Raw genomic sequence first — 10,227 nt, 5'->3', positions numbered from 1 at the left:
AAGGAGAGATTTTATCTGAACGCTAAAGTACTTGCAAGATCAGGACTTTGATTTGAAGCGGTTGTTTTTTGGTAACTTTTTTCCGTCACTGAAGGACTAATCACACTTGCCAACAATTACAAGGAAATCCTGGTCCTAATGAAGCCACATGGCAAAATTCCCACTGACTTCAATACGTGAAGGATTTTGCAGTGCTTATATTTATAAGGACAACAAAATAAAAACAGCATTTTAAGACACCTGACTTCTCCCTAATGAAAGCTGGTTTATTTTCCCTTAATAATAAAAAACATTAGTAGGACTTTCACTCATACACAGGAAAAACGGATTTATATTTTTCCCTTACATGTTTAAAAATTCTTGTATTAGATTTAAATTCTGGCTTAATTTTGGGGAAGGGCCCCCAAGGGGCTGCCTTGTGTGTGGAGAGAAAGAGAAAGCCCAGAGGTACAGCTGGAGACAAGCTGGAAGGACTGTCCAAATTTAACTATAGGATGATGCTAGAATTTGACTGTGAGAGTCTCTGAATTTTTCTGTGGGAGGGCTTGTGTTCATAATTATTTTCCAGTGTGTTAGCGGGGAATATACCTATCATTCAGCAGCATTTTAAAATAAAAATTAAGGTGTTACTTTGAGCAGAAGCTTTCCAAAACTGTAATCTGTGTCTAGTTAAACTGAAACTTGTATTATCATAGATGATTGGCATCACTGGTGCATTTTATTCCTGCACAGCTTGTTCAACAAGTCGGTGCAAGGCCCCTAGCTGCATTCTGTTTCTAGTACTACATGTACTATATCCCTGGGCTCTGGGGACGGCCAGGGTCCTCATCTTGCAAATACCTTACGCATATGCATAGCTTGTCTTAATCAATACTAGGCATTAATTTGCTGTAGGAAAGCTCTGTGTGGATATGATTCTTGAAGGATCTGAGCTCAGACAAAAGATGTTCAGCATCTCTTTGTGCAATTTACCTGCAGACTGCGGAGCCAGCCGTGTTGGGGTGGGTCCATTGCTTTCCTTGTGACTTCTTTGTTTTTAATTTTTTTCCCCCCATTTTTGGGTCTGTTCCCTTGGCACTCCGTCACCCCCACAAGAAAACATACCAGTCAGTGAACTCGAGTTTTGCACATGTTTGGGTTCAACTGCACTGGATCTTTCTCCCATCGGTTACCACATTGGGAGATGCTTAAATATTACTCTCCTTTTCAGTAGCTTTGGTTACCAGCACCAGGCAGGCTGCAGTGCTGCAAGAGCTCCTTACGTAGCTCGGATGATGTATTTCAAGCCACCTTCCCTCAATTTTTCTTGCATCTTCTCCTTGCCGTTAGCAGTCTGCACTCTGCTAACCTTTGGAGCTGTGACCAATGGCCAACTGAGTTTGGATACTATGATGGCAAGTCGGAGCAGCGAGAGTATTAAATGAGCATCCCTCAAACAGCTGTGCAGAGTAGCTGATCTCAGGGTTATTAAGATGGGTGCAGCCACAGCACCGGCCAGTCACCAGTGAAAAATATTTTGTTCAAAATTCAACCTAAAGAATGAAGATTTTAGTTCTAAAAAGGTATTTTAAAAATGGAAATAATTGTTTGGGTTTTAATTAATGATCTAGACTGGTAATTTAAAAAAAAAATAAAGCACTTAGCAGCTGCGTGACTTTTTGGGGGGGGAGATTTGTGGCTGTGCCTTATTTTGGAAAATAGAACTGCCTAGAAATATAGAAGGTAAACACACCTTAATGATAGAAGTCACCCCATTAATCCTGTGAGGCTGGCCGTTACAGGTTGGGTTTGAAAATTCTGCTTATCACCCTTTGGATTCTTCTAGCAATACTATAAAAGATGGCACATTGCTATGTTTCATGCAATTTGAATAGTTGTGTACTATTTTTGTTGTATTTATTTCTAAATGTTTGCTAGGACCTTTATAATGAACTGAATAATTAGGGCTGGGTGTGTAGCAGAAAGCCATGTGAAAGCTTTAACTTGCCCTTTATTCTGGTGCAAAGCTGGTCTGATAATCCAGAAAAGCAGACAGCATCACCGAAACAGCCCACCTTCAGATAACTTAAAAATCAGCAGATAACTTGGTTTGGGTTCTTCCCTGGCTTTTTGCACGACACGACCGTTCGTTTTTGTTAATGTCCCACCACCGTTTTGAAGAGCAGACGGACACAACTGGTCCTTAGCTATTCTGTTGCTCCTGGGCTCTAAGCATCCCTGTATAAGCTAATGTTTTGTTCACATGTAGGTTTTACTTACTGAAAAATACATATCTTTGTTTAAAATCCAGCCTTTAGGCAGGTACATAAAATCTGTAGAAATTAGCATCTCTTGCCAACAAGACTTTTGCTTTGTGTGTGTGTGTTTGGGGGTGTTTTCCAAATGCTGACGATTGCTTAATCGTGCTACGTAAACCACCAACCAGTGTGTCAAGCCATCTACTGAGGGCAATAGAAATTGCTTGCCCACCAAACTGTGGTGATTGGGTTGGTTTTGTTTCTACCTTTCTATGATCATAGTATTGTGTCTACTATACTTTGTACAAATCATTTGGCTAATCAGGGCTTGGCTTTGACCTGTTGAATTTCTTCTCAGTAGGTCAGCGTCCCCTCACTACCTAACTTCAGTCCTTCAGCAGAATCACGGCCGATCTCTCAAAGGTAAACACTTAATTTTATTTCGTTCTGCCCCCTTGTTTTTAGTTGCAAGTATGTACTGAAGCCCAGCTGATGTTGTGTATGAACCTGCTCTGAAGGGTCCGCTAGATTACAAAAAATGCTGATGTAGTAGAACGCATGCTCATTATATTAGCCACTTGTGTATTAAGTTTAAATCCGTAAGATGAATTTCAAGATGTAATAGGAGTTGTCTTGTTCTGCCAGCAAGGTATTTAGCAGACACATCCCTTCCAAATATGACCTACTTAAAGAATGAATACTTCGGTAGAAAACCAGTCTGAAAGCTACATATCTCTACACTAGTTTTATTGGTTACCAAGAACTGAGAACAGAAGGCAGCAAATTTTAATGTATAAAACTTGTGGGATGCGGCCACAGAAGTGCCTTAAAGTTGGTTGTTTGATACAGGTGGCTGGGAGAGCATGACAGGATTTGCAGGGGAATGTGGAACAATTCAGCGAGTATTTCACAGCTGTGTGGTGCTTTTCACTCACTTGCCAAAAAGTTGGGCACAGGCTGGTGTTATGGCCAGTGTAGTTCTGCAGGAAGACCTAAGTTCTGGATATTAACCCAGTTAACAGAATAGCCTCATGATGTCTGTTTAGTTTAAGGTATCACCTTAAAAATTGCAAAATGTTCATTGTAACTCTTGGGAGAGAGGAATAGGATGGGTATAATATATGGACTCTGAATACAGGTCTTGATACTGTAGGCTGCAGTGCTGCTCCTCAAGCAAGTTTATATCCCTCTGTGTTTCCTGCACAAGTAATGAAGTAGATGCAGGAGAAAACAAGTCATGTCCACAACCAAAAGCTTTTATGTTGTATAATTGTTATTTTAACCGTAGTCACCAAAGCTTGGTGGAGAAAGATTGGATCGGACCGAGTCATGCTCAGGATATTACTGTAGATGAGTGATCTCTTCTAGCCATGGCAGGAACTCAGTAGCACAACACATTTACCTGTTGATGTTTCAGAAGGTGCCTATCCCTCCTGGTTGTCCCTGCAGTAGCTGGCACCGCTGTTGGGGCAGTTGTTCGGCACTTGCAAACCTGCCTGAGGGGTCGGATAGGCACCGGCAGCAGCGTGCAAGCTGAGCAGGGGATGTCGACGTAGCTACGCTCACGCTTTTGTAGCACAGACAAACCCGAAGTGGTATTACTACTGAAAAAGAACACAGGTTTTGGATTGGGGTTTTTTTGCTGTTTATTTTCAGGGAGTCCCTGCTGAAGTGCAGCATTGCTTGTCCTTCTGCTGTCCCCTTCCTCAGCCCACTGGCATATACCTACTCTTACAGGTTTCAACGAGTGTTAGAGTAACAAGGACTTGGCCATAGTTCTGTCCTAGGGATTTCTACTTTTGCTTTCCACGACGAAAAACAGCCAGCCAGATTCAGATTTAAAAAAAAAAAAAAGATGGAAATCTGTTTTTCACCGACATTCAAATGCAAATAGAAGTAGCAACAGCTGTTGAGCAGAAGATGGTTACTTCATTTTCCCATATGTACTTTTTTAAAAGTTTTCTTCATTTTAAAACATTTTAGTGGGCCTTGGTACCAGGAGGGAGCTAGACAGCATGCTGGGATATCGCAGCATTTCTTTAGAAGAAGCCTGTTGAGCACAGGTCTTGTACCTCAGTAATAAAGCTTAATCCACTGAAGGCTTATCCTTGTCAAAAATAATAATTTTAAAAACCGTGCTGAAAAGTGAATCGTGCTCATTTTTTAAAGGGCTGATACCAAGAAAAAGCGAGCATGTGTTAATTTTTTGTGAAGGGAGTATTGCTAAAGCTCTTTCAAAAGGATAATAAAAGGCCACTGACAAAGTAGGACTTCAGCAGCATAGCAGACGTCCAGCTCTCTGGTCTTGCTAGCACGGTGGGCTGTTGAGGTGAGAAGGTTACTTTTAGTTTTCGGCCACAAACCAGAAACATTGGTTAGGCAGCAAAGCCAAGGTTTTTTAAAGACCGAGCAGCTGCCTGGTCCACAGATGATAATTACCCCTCATCCAGACAGAGGTTTTATGGTGGTACCCTGGTGGCAAGGAAGCATCCTTGGCTGGCTGACTGCTGCAGGGCTGCTAGATCTCCTCTGCCCGCAGGACTGCAGGAGGAATATGTTTCCTTGGGAAGACCCAGGATTCTCAGGGCTTGTTAGAGAATACAAGAAATCCCCCTCCTCTTAATGATTTTGCTGGTGTGTCCTGTGACGGGTTTGGAGATTGCCAGTCTGATGCTAACTATTCCAATTTGCTACACCGGAGGTGCCGAAATAATAACGTATATCTGCTCTCATTTAATTTCTGCATCTCAGTGAACCTTTTCAGCACCTCCCTGGCATTAGAGGAAAGCCATTAACGTTCCTGGGGTCATATAGGGCAGCTGTTGTGCAGATGAAAGAATTCCTGATAATAAGGCACTTCCTCAGCCATTCTGCTGGGGAAGCATAGATTTGGGAAATCCTGCTCTATCGAGGAGAGCGATCGCAAATGACGCCAAAGCACATTAATGGTGACGCAGAGCACTGCTAAGAAGATGCTGCAGAAGTCTCTTTCCTCTTTCTTCAGGGCTACTAACATGCAGAAACACTGTTTGCAGGTAGTAATTCTGTGTTGCATTAATGCCTCTGATTGCTTGTCATTTTAACAAGGTGGTGTTTATATACCAACATCATATGTTAAAATAAAATGTCTGTGATAGCAAGTAAGGAATGGGAATATTTCAGTTTCTGATTATGGTAGTGGAGGAAACTAACTCTTCATGCCCCCTTTTTTTTATTATTTCTTTTTGTTAGAAATTACAAGTTTTGTAATTGTATGTAAACATATGACTTGTAAATTCAGGGGCTCTGTTGCTGCCAAAAAAAGACAAAATGGAATAAAATAAAATAATCTCATGAGTGCAATGGGATAGACTTTAAAGTATGCTGGTTTTAAAATGATAGAAAGTGAAAACAAGGAGGGAACATGTATGTTTTGTAACTTGTGTTGGAAACAGCAGCTCAGTCCCCTTTCCATGTTGGTACAACATTCCCAAGGCGACGTCACCTTCTTCAAATTTCTCCTTAACCAAGATGAAGTTGCGGACAATTATATAAGATAAGGAAGCCAAACTGACAATTCTGCAGTCCCCCTCCCAATACTAACCCTCCCTTCAAATTCAGTAACATCGTTAATGCATATGATGGGGGGCCGGGGGCGGGAAGAAATGCCATCAAAAATGACATTGCTGACGCTTCACTTCGGCAATTCCCACCCCAGTTTTTTTTTTGAGAGCACGTTCTGCTCGCTGCCAGCGCCTTCCACGCGTTGCCTTCCAGCCCCGCTTCTCCACTCACCAGTCGTATGTGAGAGCTCACTGTATCTTTGCTCCTCTTTTGCCTGCTTAGTCCACCTTATATATATAGTCTTACTTATTTCTCTCTGTATAAGGAGAGGAATATATACCTTGTCTCTCCATCGTCCATAGCTGAAGTGAGCAAAGGCAGACTTTGGATTTCCTCTTTTTTAAAGTGCGTGAGCGTGTCCTGAAATGAGTGGGAAAGGCGTGCTTGCTTCTCTTCCTTTTCAGCTGGTTCTGGTTAGAAATGTCACTCTTTGCCATAATATCCTCAAGGTGCCCTTTTTGAGATGTAAGCAATCCACTCCGTGCGGCAAAAGATGGAGGTTTACAGCAGCGCTCGTCGCTGTAGCTAAAAGCGTCGCAGTTCACCTAAACCTTTTAAAGTGCCTATTTATTATTTAGATCCCCATGCTTTCTAGATCAAGCAGTTCAGTGCCCTTTCCCCCCTCGTCTTCTCGATTTCTTCTGTTTGACTTGTTGTTAGTGTGAAAAATACTGCTGGAGGAGAGAGGTGTGCTGAATTAGTGCTGCGTTAACGGGCGCGTTTGTTCCTTAGCCTTGCATATTCACGTAACCAGGGTATGAAAGCTGCTGAGATGCTTTGCTGTGCCATAGGCATAATCTTTCTCTCTCAAGCGGTACAAACAAAAACCACTTGTTGATAAGTATAGCAACAGCATCATCATACGAATGTCTAATTAATGTCGCTGATTCTTGGCTTCAGCTTTGGTAAGTGCAATGTGAGAATTCAGCTTTTGAAAATCATAGTTAAGATATGAGACTGTTCTGTAACTGTATTGCACTGTATGAGAGTCATGCTCTGTCTAAATTCGTACATTTTCCCTCCCCCTGCTCTTTATTGCAGGCCAATATATGCAGATATATATTCTTTGTATGTTCTAAGGACCTCATTTTGTCAGGCTTACCTGAGATCTAACGTTTTGCTGTTTCTCCTTCACAGAATCCGATATTGATGCTGCTACTGCAATGATGCTGTTAAATACTTCCATTCAACAAGGGATGTTGGACTGTAAGCATAAGCCATTTTACTCTGTTTTTCTTCTCTACCCAGTAGCTAACTGTTTTCTCTATAAAGTTTCAGGAAACGAGTGTGGTCTAGTTTCCAAATAGTAAGAGCAGTCAAGAAGCAATTCTGGTTTAATTATTCTTTCTGCTAGCATTACAGAGTTTGATAGAACCACCTTCTTTTTTTTTTTCCCCCAGTTAACTTTGTTTTTTCTGCAAAGTTCTTCCCCTGCTCTTTTTGTGCTAGATGGTAAGAAGAGTTTCTTAGCTACTTCTCTGTTTCTCCAGCTCTTAGTTGTGATTAGCTAAAGACCGTTGTCCTCTGTGGATGACAGTAAATGTGCACAAGATATTACGACTCTTAAATGCTCACGTTCAGCTTACTTTGCAGTCAGCTGGCCATAGTGTGCTCATTTTGCAGGTGATCTCATTGGAGTATTTGCTTACTGACGAATCTTCTTTTTAATAGGTGAGAAACCTCAGCCTCTGAAGACACCTAAGAAGAGGAGTTATGGCAGTGCGTTCAATCCTCCCAGTTCCATAAATTTGCAGGAAAACGATTCTGCGGCCACCAATATCGATCCGAAGGAGGATCACAACTACAGTGCCAGCAGCATGGGTTCCCAGCGCTGTGCATCTAGGTCCAGCGTGTCTTCCTTGTCCTCCCTTGATGAGGTGTACGAATTTATCTCCAAGACCAGCCATGACGGAAGCGATGGCAGCGAAGGATTTCACAGCGAAGTGGATACAGACGTTGACTATGAAGATGATCCTCTTGGAGACAGTGGCTATGCATCGCAACCTTGTGTAGATACCTCTGAGGAAAGTCAGCCTAGCAACAAAGCACTCAAGGAGTTATGTCAAGAAATTGATGAGGAGTTGAAAGAAGCAGCGGGGTCTCTGCTCCACCTTGCTGGCATCCAAACGTGCTTGAGTTCCTTAATAAGTACTGCAAAGACCCACTGTCACAAGCAAAGGAAAAAATAGTATGTTTGTCAGTGTTGAATATATACATATATTTTTTTTAATTGTGGCAATACTCTTCTACTTTTACCCTTCACAAGGGAGATCAAAGCCATAAGAGGACTCATTGCTTTTTTATTTTTGGCGCTAACTATAATTTAGCCATTTATTTTTAAATCACTGCCTAAAAAGAAAAAAAAATATTTAATCTTCTCAGATTAGAAGAGATGCATGACTTGTGAAAACCTGAAAGCATACTTCTTAATGATCACTTTTTTTTTTTTTAATAGTTGATTTTATTTTTTTTTCCAGAGAGATGTTTGTTCCGATGCACATTGTGGATCATATTTACATCTCTGCTGGCCCCATCTGCAGAGGTGAATTTTGCCCTGTCTAAGGGCTGTGACTTCCATGTAAAGATTAAAAAGGAGGAGAAAAAAGAAAGGGGAAAAATGGGTCCCGGCCTCGGTTGCCTCCTCCCACCTGTCGTCTCTTTGCTCTTCTGAGGCAGGTCCCGGTGGAAACGCTGGTGAAGCAGCTCCGAGTGGCTGCAGTTTTCAGCCCATCCGACAGTGGCTGAAAACCTGTACCGCTCCAGGAGCTGCTTTCAGCAAGATGCTAAGGACCCCCTGGAAGAGTGGCGATAAGGGGTAGCTGAGGTGCGTACCGCCCGCAGTTTTCTTCTTTTTTTTTTTTTCCCCTCCTTTGCCCAAATCTGCTGTGTGCAGGTCAGATTCCTGAAGGAAAACAGGGTTGGGTTTGGTTTGGTTTTTTCATCTTAAGACAAATTGTCTTTTTTTAGGGGGTGTGTGTGTCCTTTTCATGCAGATGCACGCATGCATACACGCACCTTGGATGTAGCCAACAGTGAAAGCTGCCGCTTGTCAAGTTTGATGTTGTCCTCGTGTTACCACCACTGTTGAATACGTAGCAGCTGCACAGTCCTGCAACATCTACCCTTCTGCTCCCCTGTACCGATTCGGGGGAAAAAAGAACCCAGCAGTTGATGGTGTTGACAGTGTGGACGAGGTGGAGACTTTAGGTGGCCAGGTGGTAAACAGCTGCTGAAAAGGGAATGTCTTACCCCGTAGTCTGAGACAAAATAGAGTAGCTTCCTTTTGGATCAGTGAACCCTGAATTTCTTTGGGGATTTTTGCCCCTTCCCCCCAACGCTCGTTGTTTTTTGTCCCATGGGCAGTCTATCTTTTGTTTCCTAGATCACTGTGCCTTGTGCTGTGTGAGTCCTGTCAGCCTCCTGCTGCATATGGGGCATCTAATGGGCAAGGCTAGGCTTTGGATGTACATTGTAGCTCAGGAGGACCTCTCTGTTTTGGGAAGAAGTTTCTTCACAATTCATTTTTGCAATAAGAGAATCTCTCTATAGTTCCCAGACATCCTTCGGCCAAAAAAATGTTTTAGTGTTATGGTGAACTTTTTCCTCTTTTTTTCTTTTAAAGTCAGTGGTGATTGCTTACATCTTCTTGTAGATGATGGCTTTTTTTTTTTTTAAAGTTTTCTGTTCAAAAATGGGTAAGCAGTTCTGTTGGAGTGGGTTTTAACAGTACTGTAAGTATAAGGATGCCTTAAGTATGTTGCAAAATCGTATACAACTATCAAAGGTCATCTTTCCTGTTTTCGAAAGGTAGCATGATGTGCCATAAATGTTCTCGCTAATACGTGAAGCTATTGCTTCCAGCAGGTGTTGGGCAAGTTGGTTGAAAATTAGGAGCAGAGCCACCTAGTAAACCAATGTCCACTGTTTTGGTTGTTGAAAACAGTGCTGGATTGAGCCAAAAGTTAACCTTTCCCTAACAGGGTATTTTTCTGGCTATTTGGAGGCCTTTCTTCGATCAGTGTGGGTTTTTTGTTTGTTTGGTTTGGTTTTTTTCTTATTTGTCAGTCTCTTCATGAATACTGCCATAAACTGTCTACTTTAAATATGAACACAGCCATGCTGCTGAAGGTCTGTTGCTCTGAGGGCCTGTTCCAGTGCCTCTTGAAGACAACGGTGGTGCTCCCGCTGACTCAATGGCTGTTGGATCAAACCTGAAATATTTGAGGTTCTTTGTGTTTTGGAATTTAAAGCCAACTTTTTTTTTTTTTTTTTTTTAAAGCACAAACACTAGGGAAAAAAGTGTTCTGGTTTGGTTTGGGTTTTTTCCCCAATTATTTCAGTTTTAAGCATGAATTGTTTTATTTCTTGAAAGGGAAGAAAAGTACTC

The 10,227-nt window shown here is 42.0% G+C and overlaps 1 protein-coding gene across 3 annotated transcripts in view; it reads left to right on the top strand.

The window, feature by feature from the left end:
• Window positions 1–10,120, top strand: part of FOXN2 (forkhead box N2) — a 33,667-nt gene extending 23,547 nt beyond the window's left edge. For 2 of the 3 annotated variants that reach the window (XM_009333614.1, XM_009333615.1), the window contains exons 4-6: window positions 2,596–2,660; window positions 6,978–7,046; window positions 7,512–10,120. In XM_009333614.1, coding sequence (XP_009331889.1) covers window positions 2,596–2,660; window positions 6,978–7,046; window positions 7,512–8,029 — 652 coding nt within the window. In that variant the 3' untranslated portion in view covers window positions 8,030–10,120. The remainder of the gene's footprint in view (window positions 1–2,595; window positions 2,661–6,977; window positions 7,047–7,511) is intronic. The other variant, XM_009333616.1, reaches the window with a different exon arrangement.
• The last annotated feature ends 107 nt before the right edge of the window (window positions 10,121–10,227 follow it).

This window comes from Pygoscelis adeliae, unplaced genomic scaffold (genome assembly GCF_000699105.1).
Source record: "Pygoscelis adeliae isolate BGI_AS28 unplaced genomic scaffold, ASM69910v1 Scaffold1, whole genome shotgun sequence".
In the NCBI taxonomy this organism is placed as follows: Eukaryota; Metazoa; Chordata; class Aves; order Sphenisciformes; family Spheniscidae; genus Pygoscelis; species Pygoscelis adeliae.
This window is presented reverse-complemented; position numbering and strand designations above follow the sequence as displayed.